The sequence below is a fragment of the Kwoniella shandongensis genome, chromosome 8, assembly GCF_008629635.2.
Source record: "Kwoniella shandongensis chromosome 8, complete sequence".
In the NCBI taxonomy this organism is placed as follows: domain Eukaryota; kingdom Fungi; phylum Basidiomycota; class Tremellomycetes; order Tremellales; family Cryptococcaceae; genus Kwoniella; species Kwoniella shandongensis.
Genome location: NC_089294.1, coordinates 194,064 through 211,445, shown reverse-complemented (window position 1 = coordinate 211,445; position 17,382 = coordinate 194,064). Strand labels below are relative to the sequence as shown.

Sequence of the window (17,382 nt, the reverse complement as noted above, 5' to 3'; positions counted from 1 at the left end):
TGTGCTCGTACGCTCGGATTCACACTGACCATGGACAGATACATACCGGTAGATTACGTCATCATCGCGTTCCCATCTTCTCCCGGCTACTGGGAGAGGATAAAATGAGATAAAACAGCCCATACCAGAATATTCGGACTTGTGACACGTGGCATTGCATTTCCTTCCACGTCGACACCTGAGCGGTAAGCAGTGCTGCCTGTCTGCCTGGACGCGATCTTGTTCATTCCATTCCCTTCTCTCACCAGTTGGTCCTTGCACATTCACCGCGTTTGTTAAACATTTCTCTTTCTCTGACTCTGTGAAGTCGGTCTGTTTGCTCTCTAATACCACCTCGATCTCATAACGTTGAAAATGCGAGCTCAAAGTGTTGTCAGCGCTGCCGGAACCGGTGCGCTCATGTTGGCCGCCAGTGCCGCTGCGGAACAGGTTGTCTTCAAGGTGAGTTGGTATACCGCTACATGCACGAACACGATGGTCTCCCAGACCTGAAACGTTGTCAACTTGGTCATGAACATACTCGAAGAACGAGCTGCTGATATCGTTCGCCACTTTTTTGCAGCCTACTTCCCTGAACGCTCCTTTCATTGAGCAGTTCACCGAATCCATTCCCGATTCTCGATGGACCATCTCTAGAGCTACCAAGCAAACACCTGTCGGCGACGAGACCTTCTCTTACGTTGGACAATGGGCTATCGAAGAACCAGAGGTGTATCCTGGTGTTCCCGGAGACCGAGGTCTTGTCTTGAGTGAGTTCGCCCTTCCTTTTTCCTTCCGTGCTAAAGGGCTATGCTAATATGGCCAAATATCGCAGAGACCAAGGCTGCTCACCACGCTATCTCTACCCTCTTCCCTGAGCCTCTTGACCCTAAAGGCAAGCCTTTGGTCGTTCAGTATGAGGTCAAGCTTCAGAAGGGTCTCGAGTGCGGTGGAGCGTACATCAAGCTGTTGACAGAGGACGAGAGCGGTGAGGGTCTCCGAGCTGGTGAGGATTACACCGACAAGGTGAGATGCTTTCCTCGATCCGATGACGACTGGAATATGAGCTGAATTTTGCTTCTTGTTCAGACGCCCTTCACAATCATGTTCGGTCCCGACAAGTGCGGTTCTACCAACAAGGTTCACTTCATCTTCCGACACCAGAACCCGATCACCGGAGAGTGGGAGGAGAAGCACTTGAAGAACCCCCCTGCGCCCAAGATCACTAAGACCACGGCTCTCTACACCTTGATCGTCAAGTGAGTATGATACACCCTTTCATCGCACCATCGACTAACATACTTGCGATAGCCCTGATCAAACTTTCGAGATCTTGATCAACGATGAGTCTGCCCGAAAGGGTAGCTTGCTCGAGGACTTCACTCCCGCTGTGAACCCTCCCAAGGAGATTGGTAAGTTGCTTGTGGACTACGCATGACCAAGATCTGACACTTCTACCCTTCCTAGACGACCCTGAGGACTTCAAGCCCGAGTCTTGGGTGGATCTCGCCGAAATTGATGACCCAGACGCTACCAAGGTGAGCTCGGTCATCAGCTTTTGGGTCGAAACCCTTGCTGACCTACTCTGATGCAATAGCCCGATGACTGGGACGAGGACGCACCTTTGATGATCACCGACACCGATGCGACCAAACCCGCAGACTGGTTGGAGAATGAGCCTGACACGATTCCCGATCCCGAGGCTGAGAAGCCTGACGAGTGGGATGTGAGTGTATTGGTCGCACATACGAGCGTATCGGCTGACGCCAAATCTTCTAGGACGAGGAAGATGGTGACTGGGTTCCCCCTCATGTCCCTAACCCAAAGTGTGAGGAAGCCGCTGGATGCGGACCCTGGTCCCAACCTAAAATCAAGAACCCCAACTACAAGGTGAGCAGAACGAGTTTCGTGGAAGGAGCAACAGCGCTGATCAATCTTGCAGGGCAAATGGTCCGTCCCCAAGATCGCCAACCCCGCCTACAAGGGTCCTTGGGCACCTGCTCAGATCCCGAACCCTGCCTTTTTCGAGGACCTACACCCCTCCGACTTTACTAAGATCGCTGGTATTGGAATTGAGCTTTGGACTATGACTGAGGACATCCTCTGTGAGTACAACTTCGAGTAGGGTATCAGACGTGACTAATATCTTGTCGTAGTCGACAACATTCTCATCGGCCACGACGTCGACCAAGCCAAGGCTTTCGCCAAGGAGACATTCCACGTCAAGAAGCCCATTGAGAAGGAGGCTGAGGGTTCCAACGAGGACGACGACGAGATTGAAGAGCCTTCCACTCTTGTTGACAAGATCAGGCTCAAGGTTTACGAGTTCATCCGTGAGTCAGGCGTGATCTAAGCCAAGGATGAGGCTGACCTGCATATCCACCTGTAGACCTCTGCGGTTTTGACGTTGCTCAAGCTATCAAGCAAATGCCTGAAGTGGCCGCTGGTCTCGCTGCTGCTGCTTTCACTCTTATTGGCATGCTCCTCGCTCTGTTCGGTTTCATCGGTTCTGCCCCTACTAAGGTATGTCTCCTCGAAAAATGTACGTATCAATATACTGATGGCCTCTACCACTAGGTCAAGCAAACTACTACCACCGTCAAAAAGGCTCCCGCTCCTGCTCCTGCTCTCGCCCCCGCCGCCACTGCTGAGACCAAGGCCGTCGCGCCCGTCGCCCCTGCTGGTGAGGAGGAGAGGCAAGCTTTGGAAGATGCTGGTGTCGAAGTTCCTGCTTTGAAGAAGAGGACAACCAGATCGGCTAACCAGTAGAGTAGAAGTCGTATGTGAGTGGGAGAAGATCCCAGAGGGGACTGTGTGATCGATGAGACGAACAGAGTGGCGACGCCCGCGAGAAGACGAAAAGATGAAGACTACCATAGGGTTATTGCGTGTTAGCAGTAGTTGGTCCATCAAATGCATACCCGTTCAGATAATGCTATGAAAATTGAAAACGATGGCCACCGACTGAAAGAATGCTTGATCGAAGACTGCCTTTATTTTGGCACGAAGGCCAACGGCCTCTGCATTCTGAGAGAAGACGCGACGATGTGCCGGATTCTGCACAACGCATCTCGAGATGTACCCGTCTCATAAAGACTGTCTGCATTGTTCACGCTCAAACGAGACGATTCGTTCCGAGTCCAAGTCGCAAATTTCTCCTGGCCTCGACCCTCGACCGTCATGAAGCGTCAAGCAGACGAATCCTACCGTGAGCCCTGCATTCACTGATACTTTCTTCGTCTAGCCTGAGTTCCTTCATCCGTCGCAGAAGCTTTCGAGGCCAGAGTTGTCCTCTCTCTCACATCAGAATACGTCAACAGAACATGGACTATCGCCTCTCAGCAACCCGAGTGGACAGACTCCCAACATCGCCAATCAGCCAGAAGGGAGATGATCGAATCGCGCTGTTCTACGTGGTTCATGATCAATTCCAAATACCCATACATATATCCCGATCTATTCAAGCCTCTAGGGATGTTATCTGGCGAGTCGGAGGAAGAGTATATTTCTCGTCGATTCTTACGCACAGCGGATGGGACGAGTGGTACGTTCTCCGATGCGTATGGGATGATGGGCAGGGTAGTCTTCAATGCTGGAACATTTGAGAAATCGCTGTCGAGTGAGGTGGTGTCAGATGAGAACGAGAGTGCTGAGGGAGAAGATGTTGAGTGGGAGACGTACTCGGTGGCCAGTACGAATGACAGCGAGCCGTTCGTCCTTACTCAGGCTGCTTAAGACATTACGAAGATGATGGACAGAACTGAGGAGTTCCCGTTTTCAATCATCCCTCACGAAGCCGGAGTCACGATTGATGAGACGTCTTGATACTGTACGACCAGTGGTTCACAACTATGCATTTAGTCATCACGAACGCTCGGGCACCGTACCCAGCTAATGTCCCTAAATTCTAGCTTGCATAAAGCCCACTTGCTCACTGTTCGGTAGACGGTGTTCGCCATCGGAAGCGTAGCGCGAGAACGGGAGAAGACTACAGTATTATCGGATGGGACTAGCCACAGCACTACGCTCTAGGAGTATAACGTTACGACAAAGGATTGGGCTGACGTGAAACAATTTGGGTCCATTCGCTTTGCTACACATCTTTAACTGCAAAAACGCAGCCTTCTCAATGTTTCGCCTACCAAGTCTTCTAATAGCTCAAACACGTATGTGTCATCGACACAGTATGCGCAGAATGAAGCTATGTAGTTCACAACGAGGGGGTCAAACAGAAAGGAAGGATGTGGCGAAACACTGCGGCACCTTTCTCGTCCGTCCCCTGGGCACAATACACGGTATATGGGGGTTTTTCGCCCCCTGATCGTCTGTTTCCCCTAATTTGGCCTTCGCGAAGACTCCATGGTAAAGGATGGTACTGGACCCAGTTGGGGTGCAAGTAAGCCTGTCGATAGTGATAATAAGTCGCTCTGCAATCGATTTCTATAACTCTGTCTTGTGATCTCTTATTTGAACCGCGCCGTAGCAAGCTTTCAACCTGCTCAAATAACCATCACTCACAACACACATCACACATAACACATCACCATGGACGTCGCGAAAACAATGAAGAGTACCCTCGATACGATGGAGGGTAAGTGCTTGCCGTATTTCAACCTGATCTGAAATGGTAGTCGTTACTGGCTCAGTCGGTGCGATAACTGACGTCCTGTTGTACATGACAAAACACCATCAGAAATAATCAACAGTCTCAATAGCACAACCCCGACAGCTAGCAGTGCCTCAACACCTTCGATGTTTTCACGGTTTTTGGATCTCACCGGGGAGCTCGGGAACAGGTCGAAACGTCTTCGCAAGGAGGACCCAACTACCTGGTCCAAGCAAAGCGCCAAGATCGAAATCGCCAACCAAATGGTCAATGAGAAATGCGAGACGTACGTCAAGCATTTTGGAAAGCGAGCGACGAAGGAATCCCACGATGGTAGCGAAGAACCCATCAGCCAGGTCGTTGCTAGGCGATCCCCTAGATACTTGTCGGAACTCAGAGAGGACGGTAAGATGACGGAGTACCTCACTCTCTGGATTGCAATGTCGTTGCAAGAACCGTTTAGTGGCAGAGTGCGAGGGACGGCAAATAGGCTTGGATTCATAGGCAAGCTGAAAGGCTTCCGATTCGGCAAGGACTCGGCGCAAGGCGAGTCCAGTTCCACAACGTCAACGGAAACGCTACAGCCCCATGATTCAAGCGTCAGCACTGCAGTCCAGTTCCTGGCGGACTTTGATGAAGGAACCCTTGTTGACGATGGATCTCATAGGCAATCAGGCGATGGACAGAGTGTGGTCGAGTGAGATAGTGGGGGTCAGTACATACATTTGCTTGCAAGAACACGTCGTTGATTACGGTACAATAGACGGTCATTTTCCGTACATCGTGTGTTTCTTTGTCGAGGATACAGTTTCTTAGCCTAAAGTGATGGTACATATGTTTTCTCACTGATCACTTCGGTACATACAGGCAGTGGTACGAGCCATTCACCATTCGTTGAATGATCGAGGAGTGGATCCCTCAGTGCTTCCGCTATAGACACTGCGTGCACCCACATCACTCGTCATTACCTTGAGAAACGATAGCATACCTGGAATGTTACCCCCCTCCCCCCCGATGTGGGTAATTGAGTGGTGCTCTGCGCCCTTTGCAAGCGCTTGCATGACAATGTGAAACCGGACAACCTTTCATACTACCCCTACATCGTACAACACACATACTACAGTGGCTAATAACAATCGTCTTCGCAATGAGGTGCAACCAACGACCTTCTCTTACACTATGCTGGTCACTTGTTCCCTTTCATAGCACTTCTGTAGGAGGTCGATGTCAAAGGACGACGAGGAGACAAGTAGTTCCCAGCGAACCTCGAATGGTATGTAAGGGAGGGGGCGGACCATTTTATTCCGTCGTATCGTTTATGTATATCACTACCTTGCAACCTGTCAATCAGTAAACTGTCACCAGACATAGACGATGGACATCAACTACTTCACCGACACCTCTGCTGGTGAGTCACAGCTCTAATCAATCCATATGTATTACACTCCGTCTGTGGATGGAAAGATCACGTAAATGCATGTTGACAAATCTTTGCTAGAAGTGTCACCACCACTTGACATTAACACTGCGCTCGTCAACGCGATACACGAAATCAAAGGAGAGAGTCACAACGACCATCTAACCGGCCAGGAAGTCTGGACACTAGTAGTAAGGCGAACGCTTCCGCATACTTGTCCCACTTGGTGGGAAAAACACAAAGATGATCCATCTACATACACCGACCCGCATATACTTCGAGAGACGTTGGAGAATGAGGGAGAGAGTGAATATCAAGCCAGATGGTTATTGAGCCACTCTCCATATTCATTCCCCATCGACCCGACTGTGGGCGTCGAGGTCACAGACTCGCTGCCGGCCGGGTCATCCGGAACAGATCAACTCACGGCACACCTCCTAACTCTGGGGGCATACCTCTACAATCTCACAAGTGTGCCAGATGATTATCTACCACATGAGTGTCAAGGGAGTAGCGAAGATTCGGTGGTTCCAAAGCAGGCCTCACACCCCTATCGAGACAGAGCTTGCGCGGGAAGCACAACCGGCAACAAGCTCGATGAGCAATTGAAGCAGCTTCGGGTGATGTTGCGGGAGGCATCATCTCAGAGGGAGAGTTTACAGAAAGGATTTACCCGCTTATCACAAGAGGGTGATCAAGCTCGTCAATTCAGTCGTCTCAGGTGAGACTATGTTTGACTTAAAGTGGACAGTCTGGGGACATGGATTCGCTAGTTATTTGACGCCTTGGGTCATATTATCGTGACAGACGGAGGATGCAAGGGATGATGTGTATGAGAGATAGCCAACACTGTTATGTAATACAGAATGCAGGTATTTACGATTCCAAGGTTGTATCCGGTACGGTAACTGCTGTACAGCACACTAGGTGACCGGGCTTTTCGCCACTCGGTGTTGGAGTATCCTGTCTGCGATCATAAGAAGACCAAGCAGCATTGCAACTATTGCAACATGGTCCTGATCCTTTCAGCATCGAGTGTCCCTCGGGGGGATCCCAGGTGGTTCACATTCGAGGAGGATCCGCTTGTCTCCCCTCACCGGAAACCGGAAATCACAAGAGGTGTCGAGCAAGGGGAAAAGAAAAAAAGGTTCTTCATGACCACACACGTCTCGGGATTTCATGTTCAGCTTCAAAGGTAAGACGGCTGATTGCTTAGCTAAGCACAATCTCATCCTTTCTTCATGGCTTACCGTTCTCATGAAGGGGAGAACACCAGTTAAGTATTGCGCCATATGACTGCATGGCCGAGCTTCAAGGTATAAAAGACATACAGAAGGGGGCCAAGATTTCTGTCCCCTCATCATCGTTCTTCATCGTTTCCAAGCATCATATCCAATCACATCACATCATACATAACCCATTTGGGATCACACCACTATTGCTCCATATCTAGCCTACATCTTACACTGCTGTCATCATGGGTAGCTCATCTCGCAATCACTCGGATAAAGGGCACTCATCTTCCAGGTACGGGGGCTCATCTTCCAAACACGGGGGCTCATCTTCCAAGCACTCATCTCACAAACACAAGGGCAGGGGCAGGGACGAGAGAACCGGTAAGTACGCACGATCCGCGGACAAACTGTACTACCCACCATTCATCATCCTGTGTCTGTACAAGTGTCCCAATAAGAAATTATGAAAGATACTGACACCCACCTTGCTTACTTTCTATCAGCGTCAAGCCCTGACATCGAGGCCGTGAAAGCTGTTGTGGACGAATACAAAGCCACGCTTACGGCGCTCCAAACGGGATTCAACGTTGTCGATCCAGAGCGCCAAGCCGCTATGACCGTGCTCCAAGCAAGATGCCCGCTCTGGTCCTTTGGGAGAGGAGAGACAGACGACTGGGATTCGGGCCTTCCTTCGTATCAATTGCAAGGAGAATCTCAAGTGCAATTTGATAGTCGAATGGCACTGGCAAGTCATAGGGGGACCATCCGCAGGTCCGATTATACGGTCGACACGCAGGATGCGGTCACAGCAGGGAGCTCAGCAAGAGGCTCCGGAAAGAGCATAATCAACAAGTCGCTTGATTCTTTTGACAGTTTCCTCGATGCGACTGGTTCCGCCATGATAGATGTTGCCAAAGATGTTCTGAGCGCGGTCGATGATCTCGCGGGCCCCTCTCAGCAACGGGAGAAATCGAGCCGTCATCGTTCTGGGCGGCATAAGTAGCAGCGGATCGACCTTCGGCATATGTTGCGCGGCAGGTGACATGAGGGCTGGAAGCTTCGGGATGGGCATGGGGATGGGGATGGATGTAAATAGGAAAGGATCGGGAGACTTTAGTAGTGTTTTTCGACGTAGAGATTCCTGTCATACATGCCGCAGAAAAGGATGCGATTTTTACTATCGTGTCACCTAAATTGATGGTTGTGATGCGCAGAAGTGAGACTGTCCCAAGCCAACGATTTCTTCCCTGATGGGCCCTGAAAGCATTGGACGTGACTTCCCTCAACCTTGCCGACTGCATCCCTTGAGGAGCAATGCCTCGATGAGTGGACCATGGGACAAAGGTTCTTACTGTGCCTCTCAATTGTCGAGCTCTAGAGAGACCCTTGCAGCACTCAGTACGGTGACCATGCGTGAGACGGCCTACTGCCTGTCTCTTTGCGTATGGTAACTTATGTAGCGACCGATTGGATCATCATACGGTGACAAAATGCTGCTATATGTCGTCACCAGTCGTTGCACTTCTCATATCCTTTGTTGACAGAGGGCTTCAAAGTTAAAAAGGACGGACATCAGTGAGCACTGACCCAACGTGTCCTGAGGGCTACAAAAGGGGGCAAATGGCGATTTACCTGGGATGCTCCCCTTTGCCGCATTCTACGATCAACACTACGATACTTCTCCTGACTCAGGGCCTATCAAACATCTTCTCATTATGCCGAGATCACCTTACGAGCACACAACCTACAGTGAGTGAAAATCCGATTTCATCTGATCTGCTTGTTATCATTGGATATACATTTGACCAATCCTCACCGTTACGCAACGTCTGTCAAGTTCTCACATGAAGTATAGAGAGATTGACTTCTTATGCATTGGCAGAAGGGTCGCAATCAAAAGAAACGAAAGACGAAATTGACTTCATGCCTATATACCATGACTTGGATATGATATGGGACCTGTCTCTTGGCACAAACTCGAAATGGAGTGATGCGAAGCGGGGGAATGAAGCTCGAAAGCATTGCGCTCCGAAATACTGTTCCACCTGGTACAATGCACACCTCCGCTACCCTGAGGCTTATCCAACCTTGAATCATCCTGACCGTCGCATGGATGATGAGGGCGAGGGGGATCTGGAATACCAATATCGAAGGATACTTCGGGAGTATCGTCCATCTGTGGAATACACCTCGACCTCGAGACAACCTAGTGCCTCGCATCTTTCGACGACAAAAGTGGCAGCTGTCGCCGGCGCTGTCGTCGTAGGTGCTGTCCTGGCGACCGTGTTGTCGGAGCCAAGTCAAGGATCAGGACGTCATTCAGGTTCATCCCGCTCGGGTCGCCACGGCGGTCCATCATCGTCTTCTTCTCGGAGGGATCGTTCACCTCATCAGCACCGTCGTCATAGACGCCGAAACTGAGAAACCTACCTCAAAACTTCCCCAGGATTTCAGAAAGTGCTTTAGCAGGAGAGAATGGAAACTGGCGTGTGTGTGACTATGATGAGATTCAAGAGTACTGCATCGGACGAGATGTGATATATTGTATATATGTCGTTATGAATCGGATGATACGCTGCAATGTGGCACGTCTTCAGTCAACTATGAACGTAAGGAAATAGTAGTGCCGCATGTTGATAACAACCTCGTCGGCCTGCGTTACAGTACGCGGAGACCCAAAACCTGTTGTCACTTCAGAGCGGCGGATTGACTTAATGTCTACGAAGCCTATTGATGCGTGGTCCACAGGCGAGCTGAATGGCGTGATAAATGGTAAAACGGCATAGAACCGATTGGAAGGCCGAGTTCTTTTCACAGCAGCCCCTGTAAGTGTCTCCCCTGTGAAAGTCTTCCGGGTAGGACCAAATTAGAACTCGTTTCATGGTCCTTTGTTCGATGTGCTGCATATCAAAAGGGAGAGCAGGCTGTGAGTAGCGCCATTGCACGGACGTCCGCCCTACGAGCTCGAAATAGACATAAGGGAGGGGGCGTAGTACTCAACACCGACTTTGCCACTCCTTATGTACTCTCCTCACAGAACAATCATCGCGTAACAGCTTATCAATTGAGCTTGCTTGTCAGACCTCGCAATTAGCAATGAACGATCCGGATATGAACAAAACAGACGACAGCGACTTCTGTAAGTGACGATCCCGAGAGCGTGGTCCACTCGGTCCATTTCTACTCCGCAGATTGTGTGTTCATCAGAGCGAGTGACCCATCTAATAAAGCTCAAACTAGCTACTGGTACCAGTATGACGCGGGCAGAAGCTCGAACGCTGATTGATCAAAAGAAGAAGGAGCTGACAGAACACTTCTCTCGGGACCGAAGCTTGACCAGATCTGATCGGAGACGGAGAGTCACTGAGGCAACGACAAGATACTGCTGTCCTACCTGGTGGAAGGCGCATGACAAGAATCCGGCCGAATACTCCCATTTACGCGTCCCTATTGGCATGGTGAAAGGGGAAACCACAGATCAGCACACTTGCCGAGTATTGTTGAGCGGCGATTATTCCGATGTCGACTTCAGCTTTGACCACCGTGACTCTCCAAAAATATACATTGGTTTTGCGGTTGGATTGCTCCAGCGGTTGACGGGTACAGGAGGTACGTCGGAGACAACTGATACCCAGTCAAGCTATGAATCCAAAGGCAAAGGGAGAAGTACTCCTCGTTGGGACGACCCGAGCTGGAAAGGAAAGGGGATAGCGACACAGGAGCAGGTAGATGGGTGGATCGCAGAAGAAGAGCAGCACGGGGAAGGAGCGTGAGCATAGTGTTCGTACGTAGCATGCAAGTGAACATGGTACGATCGCTCAATTGAGACCTGGTGCCTGTATGGAAGCATGAGTGTGGCACACTCCCTAAATGTTCATCAAATCGCCTGTAGACATGGTTCACCACAGGTTGATTCCTTCATAGCGTGCTTAGTGTTGGTGCAGCTTGCCCTTCCCTGTCTACCATGAACATACTAGGCCCGAGTTCGACTCCCACAGACAAAGTTCCAAGCTCTAGTATCACTCGGACACACGGGAAGCGAGTGACACGGACTTGGCAATGAGACCAAAGCACTTGTTCCTCTCATCCGAGCTGCCAAACCTGACGAAAGAGTGCACATTGTATCAACGCAGCTCGGTGTAACCTCAAAATATGTATAGCATGGCAACTAGCATATATATTTGGTTACTCTACAGTAAGCCTCATTTCGAAGATGAGACCCGACTGAACTGTGTCAGATATAGCGCACGTCATATTTCCACCATCGAGTCTAGAAAAGCTTCGGATCGTGAACGGATATGGAGGACCATCCCGTCCCACAGCATGACCACATGGAGCTCGTGACAACGGTGCATACTAGTGGCAGGGGTGTCGCAAGGCGTGCGAGGAAGATATGACACAGGGAGAGTAAGCAGAAATGGCAGCTTGACCCTTTGTCAGTCGACGCTCCATTGGATCATCTCTGTCCCAGAGCTCCCTCTTGTGTACGCCATAAGGTGGTCCGCAGTATGGTCCGTGATCGAGTTTCATCGCGACAAAGGATAGATAAAAGCGAGGACGATCGAGGTGAGAAAAGGATAGGTTTGGAACATAGACATAGTCCGCTTCACGAATCCTTGGACACCCCCGTTCCTCAGTCACATCCGCCACCCGCAATCATCCCATATCCCACCACTATAGGTTTGAAGCCACACAAAATGAGCTGGAGACCATATGAAGACGACAACAGTGAGTAATGCTGGCTCCTGCGGCCTTGATCATCGTCTAGCTTGTCACTATCGCACGCCTATAGAGGTGGCGAAAACAGTATACAGAGGCATCTTGACATCTTGATGGAAGCTGACATGCTCGATTTAACAGCAAGAATCGATTCCAACACTGCGTCTCAATACCTTCAAATGAAATTCGACATATCAAAGAAAGCCGAAAAAGCGGCCCATCCGAACTTGGGCGGGTCAGAACTTTACAGGACTGTCGTGAACGACCTGATCCGTACGTTTTGTTCGACTTGGAAGACAGCCCATGACAGCGATCCAGCTCAGTACCCCGATCTGTGGGTACCACATGAAAGAATGAAATCTGAACCCAGAAACGAGTTCATCTACCGCACGACTCTTTGTAGAATGTATTTACTAGAGGAGATACTTTCTCAGGGCAAGAGACGTAAGAGTACGGGCCGTTCTTCCAACAAGACCTCCACTGGTGGATTCATCGGATGGCTAACAAGTAAATCCAAGGGGAAGAATACACAGGTCACTTCTGCTTCACCGTCAAGCCGTCGTCGGGCCACCGAAGGTACATCGGACACTTCCACTTCACAACCGAGCTATCATCCTTGCGATGACCTTGGTGCACAGAACATTCCCGCTTCAAGACCAAGGCATCGTCGCCACAAAGACCTGGAAGAGATTCCTCTGACAGAGTTCAATGCATCATCTCCATCACAACTCAGAAGTGACCGACAACCCGAAGCTGGACCACAACCTATAGATGACCTGCATCTCGAGACTATCGCGCCACCTGCAGCCTATACGCGACGTGAGGATGACCCGAATTGGAAAGGGAAAGGTCCTGCCACAGCGGATGACGTGAAGCGGTGGGCCGAAGAGGAAAGGACTGGGGCGAGCTCGTCCTTCCGAGTGTAGGTCGATAATCGTGCATAGTTCGGGTAGAATACGTAGTCATGTCAACTTTCATTCGTTTGCCACAATCAAGTGCCACGCTGAGTGCAGACCAGATACAGGAAGGGGTTTAACATGTGAACAGCATGATCCTCACATGTCCATCGATTGGGCTGCCCTGCCCTGCAACAAACAGAGACAGGTACTTCCTTGATGGCGTGATCGAGCTTGGTAAGGCTTGCGCATCCATCTCTACATGCTGGCATGAGGAGTTCGTGGGAATGAGAACGAAACCTAAATGCGATCGAGGGGTCCGAATATCTCCGAACAGAGTTAAAAAGGGCCCAGAAAGACGAGCGTGGGAAAGCACAACAAGGTTACAAACCGTCATTTCATTTCTCACAGTGCGGAAGCACCACGAGCATGCAAATGCAAATATATAATCCATCTTCTCACTCTCTCATCTTCTCATCGTTACTTCTCATCCACCATTTGCAGCTCATCACTCTCCTCTATACACCCCCAATCGCGTATGTTGGAGTACATTCAACCAGAGTTACCAGGTCCTCTCTCATACGTGAGTATTGTCGATACACACATGTCCACCACACCTACCTCGTTATCGTCATTGTCCGGCGATCATTCTGCGTGTGAGATAACAGTTATACTAACAACACTTCTTCCGCTTTACCCCCTGGTTCCGCCCTACCTCTCACAGTTCCCATTTGCTTGTCGCTTGGCAGCATTCCTCCTCTTTGCACCCTTCTGCTTCGCCATCGTTCTTGACATCATCGCCTACGGTGAGTAACTCCTTCATCAACAACATTTCATCATTTGATTTCCCACCGTTCTCGTCGTTTGCCCGACGGACATTAAGACTTGTCTCCTGCTTATTCCGGGTAATATTGCCTTCGCGAGAACCATATGCTGAGACCTCTCTCTTCGCTACAGCGATCGCTCGTACGCTCCACCTCTCTATATCTCAGCACCGAGTCCCTCGATCGCCTCCTACCTTGACCACCGAGATCCTCAACAAGGAGATCTTATCCGAATCCGAATCCGAATCATCAACCTCAGATAACTAACATGGCCACTTCTACCGCTATCACTCTCGCCGGAGCTACCGGTCTGACCGGTTCCTTCTCGCTCAAGTCGATTCTCACTTCACCTCATCCGTTCGACTTGACCGTCCTCGCTCGTCGAGCTGTCGCCGAAACCCCCGGTGCGACCAACAAACTCACCACTCGATTGTACGATGATCTTTTCGAGGCACCAAAGGGCGAGCAGAATATCGCTAAACCCGGTGGGGTGTACGTCTCGTGTCTTGGTACAACGAGGGCCAAGGCCGGAGGTACCGCTCAACAGGAGAAGATCGACCTCGACTTGAACAGAGATCTTGCCGCTAGAGCTAGAAAGGATGGAGCGGAAACGGTAAGTGGCCTGACTTGTGTTCAGTGGAGTAAATCCTGACTTTGTTTCTGTTCCTACAGGCGATCCTTGTGTCTTCAAGTGGTGCTAATGCCACTTCTTATTCGTTCTACCTCAAGATCAAGGGGCAGTTGGAGGAGGACATCAAGGGGATGGGTTTCAGTCACGTCGTCATTCTTCGACCTGGCTTCCTTCTTGGTCAGAGGTACGTAGTGCACTTGATAGAAGTCTTATCGTGCCTCAACAAAGCTAATTGGATGACACAGACCGGAGAAGCGCGTCATCGAAGGTGCTGCTCAATCTGTCTTCCGATTCTTGGGCAAATTCTCATCGGAGGCATATGAGTGAGTTATACTACTGCATGGTCTACGTTGTTGAGAGACCTCTGACCCATTGCGCAGCGTTGGAGATGCTATCGCACAGCTCGCCGCTCACCCTCCCGCTGAGAAAGTGACCGTCCTCTACGACGCTGAAATTGCCGCTTACGGTAAACAATATCGCGACTCCAAGGCGCAGAGCGGATCCAAGTGAGCCACTGCGCCGGAACGAAATTAGAGCTTGTACTTGTATGTCACGAACACGGACATGATACATTGCGTTTGTTTTTACGAAACATAAATTGAAAATGTATATAGATTAGGTATTGTTTCCATTATATAGGAAAGAGCAGACAGACAGATCTCTTTGCATCTTGCTTGAGGTCGTGTATTACATATGCATGTTTGTTGTATGTCCAATTTTAGTCCACGAGGCGGAAGCAGTTCTGGAGCCTTTCGCAACCCAGGCGCGTTGCCCACGTATGGAACATTGCACCGCTTTACCTCGTTAACAACGTATCGTCAATCGTTGTAGCTGTGCAATATCCGCACCTCGGGTCTGAATATGAATGTACAGTATGCATGTGTTGTAAGATACCTGGGATTTCTATGGTACTGGTGGTCGAACTCCTTGTCTGTTTCTGCTGGATATATCGTAAATGTCATGATCCTGTTCTTCTTCCATGGTGCGTTCACTCAATCCACTCTGATCGAAGCGTAAAGCCGCCTTATAGCGAAATAAGTGGCGATGTACCCTATTGATCCGCCGACCAAGAAGTCGAGAAGAGCGAAGAGGAACCTGCGTGGCGTGGGTATGTCAGCGAGCACGCTTCGTGGTACGATTTCTCCCTGCCTCGGTTGATTGTGGGTAACGAAACGAGGAAAGTAGGTGTGATGGCTGAGAATCGCACTCACAGATAACCAAAGTAGAGGACGACACTTGTGAAGCTATCCAAGCTCAACCTCGAAGCCCAATACCAAACACCATATACGAATACCCAGAAAGCTGATCCTCCACCAATCAAGAACGCTCTCCAATGCCATCTATATTCCTCTGCGCAAAGTATGAAATAGACAAATAACACCGTGACCGTCGCCGTCGTAAGAGCGACCACTGTAAAAGTGAGGAATAAGAAACCGAAGGCGTAATATGCTCGATTTCCAAATAAGCTAGAAAGTACGAAATACAATTCGACGAATGCCGCTCCGAAAGGTAATATACCACCGAGGATGGCTGCTTGCCATGTTTTCAAGTACCATGGTTTGGGTGGGATTTGCCTCGGGATAGAAGATACTCGGACCGGGTTGGTGAATGCTCCATGTTTCATACCGTAGAAATAACCGGCAACCGATAATGGGGCGGAAATGAGGAACCATAGTAGCAAGATGGCGAGGATGGTTCCGAATGGGACAGCACCGGATGCTGACGCGGCGATTAAGAACAAGTTGAGTAGACCGATAACGGAGAAGACAACGAGGGGGAATAGAATTGCCGTGAGAACGAGGTTCGGTTTCCATGATTCTCCACCTAATGTCGCGTAAGTTCGAGCGGAACCGTATCCTGATACGCAACCGAAGAAAGTCCAACATATCAGAAGGACTGTGGCGAGCGAACCTCTGTTGGAAGGTGAAAGGAAGCCGAATAGAGCAAAGACGAGTGTGACGATACACATCATGACGAGATGCGTTCCGTTACCGACCATGACGGACAACAACATAGGTCTAGGTGGCAATCTAAACACTTCTCCATGGACCAATTTCCATCCGTAATCTTCTTGAACTTCGTCTGACAGATCGACAGCGTTGTATCTCGAGATATCTTTCGAAATGGTTCGATAGAGGATCATTGCGACCATGAACACCAAGAAACCGACGATGACGAGCGAGTTGATCAGACTGAACCAGTGGATTTTCGGATCGAAAACATGGAGATAAGCGTCCCAACGTAATCCCCATGGAATATCAGATTCGAGGAAAGAGACCGAATAGGTGTAGAAGAATTCGTTATTCGTAGCTTCGGACAGATGTAACGATTTACCATTAAAACAATCCGGTTCAGTCGATCCGGCAACCATCGAACTGACAGTTCGAGGATAGACCAATACGCCTACGACACGGAAATGTCTTTCGTCCCGAGCATGATATTGGATGAAAATGTCGTAATGGTTATTCAAGGCCGGTTGATCGGGTGTCGTCTCGTCGTCTCCGAGGTTGAACCCTTGAGCATCTAGGAAGATCTCTTGCGTCTTACTATCCCTCATCATCTCCGAAGAAGGTAATCCATCAATGATGAAATTCAATCCGTAATCCTCCTTGATCCTATCATTGATGAATTTCGCATCTTCCTTCGGTACACTGCTCTGACATAAGAGCTGACAGGTCGAATTCTCCATCATCTTGATTTCGTATGGCGAAGAAAGGATACGATCACCAAAGAGGATTGAACCCAATGATTCGGGTTGTTTCTCCGCTCCTCCTTCCGGCGCACAGAAATGGAATCGAGAGTCGTAATAGTCATATGAGATGAGAGAGTGGAGCTTCGAGTTGAGCATGGGTGTCAAGGTGTTGACGAACACATCAATGTTCTCCCCAGCGAGATAGTCGCGAGGCGCAGTACCGGGCAAGTAGAACGCAGTCGTCAATGAGGGAAGAAGCGTCGTACTCGCCACAGCGAGGGTGAGCACCGAAGCTGGCGAGAGCATCATGGTGAAGGGTCAAGAGAGATGCGATGCGTGGTGGGTCGAGAAAAAGATAACAACGAAAGAGTTGGAAGAAGCCG

The 17,382-nt window shown here is 49.9% G+C and overlaps 9 protein-coding genes across 9 annotated transcripts; 8 read left to right on the top strand and 1 right to left on the bottom strand.

Annotated features, from left to right (window-relative positions):
• Positions 1 to 354: 354 nt before the first annotated feature.
• Positions 355 to 2,748, top strand: CI109_104538 (uncharacterized protein; the record flags this gene model as incomplete). The annotated part of the gene is made up of 12 exons (XM_032006702.1): positions 355 to 441; positions 563 to 749; positions 815 to 1,005; positions 1,069 to 1,238; positions 1,291 to 1,391; positions 1,447 to 1,517; positions 1,577 to 1,705; positions 1,759 to 1,869; positions 1,922 to 2,084; positions 2,136 to 2,312; positions 2,369 to 2,502; positions 2,557 to 2,748. The coding sequence occupies 12 exons, from the start codon at positions 355 to 357 to the stop codon at positions 2,746 to 2,748; spliced, it is 1,713 nt and encodes a 570-aa protein (XP_031859065.1).
• Positions 2,749 to 2,842: 94 nt separating this feature from the next.
• Positions 2,843 to 3,714, top strand: CI109_104537 (uncharacterized protein; the record flags this gene model as incomplete). The annotated part of the gene is made up of 3 exons (XM_032006703.2): positions 2,843 to 2,859; positions 3,075 to 3,187; positions 3,248 to 3,714. 3 exons carry the CDS (start codon positions 2,843 to 2,845, stop codon positions 3,712 to 3,714), a joined length of 597 nt encoding a protein of 198 aa, XP_031859066.2.
• Positions 3,715 to 4,524: 810 nt separating this feature from the next.
• CI109_104536 (uncharacterized protein) lies at positions 4,525 to 5,286 on the top strand (the record flags this gene model as incomplete). The annotated part of the gene is made up of 2 exons (XM_032006704.1): positions 4,525 to 4,570; positions 4,673 to 5,286. The coding sequence occupies 2 exons, from the start codon at positions 4,525 to 4,527 to the stop codon at positions 5,284 to 5,286; spliced, it is 660 nt and encodes a 219-aa protein (XP_031859067.1).
• A 673-nt stretch (positions 5,287 to 5,959) lies between these two features.
• CI109_104535 (uncharacterized protein) lies at positions 5,960 to 6,727 on the top strand (the record flags this gene model as incomplete). The annotated part of the gene is made up of 2 exons (XM_032006705.1): positions 5,960 to 5,993; positions 6,084 to 6,727. The coding sequence occupies 2 exons, from the start codon at positions 5,960 to 5,962 to the stop codon at positions 6,725 to 6,727; spliced, it is 678 nt and encodes a 225-aa protein (XP_031859068.1).
• Positions 6,728 to 7,294: 567 nt separating this feature from the next.
• Positions 7,295 to 8,240, top strand: CI109_104534 (uncharacterized protein; the record flags this gene model as incomplete). Its single annotated transcript, XM_032006706.2, has 3 exons — positions 7,295 to 7,318; positions 7,456 to 7,618; positions 7,741 to 8,240. The coding sequence occupies 3 exons, from the start codon at positions 7,295 to 7,297 to the stop codon at positions 8,238 to 8,240; spliced, it is 687 nt and encodes a 228-aa protein (XP_031859069.2).
• A 2,251-nt stretch (positions 8,241 to 10,491) lies between these two features.
• Positions 10,492 to 11,010, top strand: CI109_104533 (uncharacterized protein; the record flags this gene model as incomplete). The annotated part of the gene is made up of 1 exon (XM_065967517.1): positions 10,492 to 11,010. The coding sequence occupies one exon, from the start codon at positions 10,492 to 10,494 to the stop codon at positions 11,008 to 11,010; it is 519 nt and encodes a 172-aa protein (XP_065823589.1).
• Positions 11,011 to 11,745: 735 nt separating this feature from the next.
• CI109_104532 (uncharacterized protein) lies at positions 11,746 to 12,882 on the top strand (the record flags this gene model as incomplete). Its single annotated transcript, XM_032006707.2, has 3 exons — positions 11,746 to 11,965; positions 12,098 to 12,290; positions 12,360 to 12,882. The coding sequence occupies 3 exons, from the start codon at positions 11,746 to 11,748 to the stop codon at positions 12,880 to 12,882; spliced, it is 936 nt and encodes a 311-aa protein (XP_031859070.2).
• A 1,062-nt stretch (positions 12,883 to 13,944) lies between these two features.
• CI109_104531 (uncharacterized protein) lies at positions 13,945 to 14,817 on the top strand (the record flags this gene model as incomplete). Its single annotated transcript, XM_032006708.1, has 4 exons — positions 13,945 to 14,289; positions 14,349 to 14,491; positions 14,553 to 14,630; positions 14,688 to 14,817. The coding sequence occupies 4 exons, from the start codon at positions 13,945 to 13,947 to the stop codon at positions 14,815 to 14,817; spliced, it is 696 nt and encodes a 231-aa protein (XP_031859071.1).
• Positions 14,818 to 15,299: 482 nt separating this feature from the next.
• On the bottom strand, positions 15,300 to 17,308 carry CI109_104530 (uncharacterized protein; the record flags this gene model as incomplete). Its single annotated transcript, XM_032006709.1, has 2 exons — positions 15,300 to 15,402; positions 15,519 to 17,308. The coding sequence occupies 2 exons, from the start codon at positions 17,306 to 17,308 to the stop codon at positions 15,300 to 15,302; spliced, it is 1,893 nt and encodes a 630-aa protein (XP_031859072.1).
• Between the last annotated feature and the right edge of the window lie 74 nt (positions 17,309 to 17,382).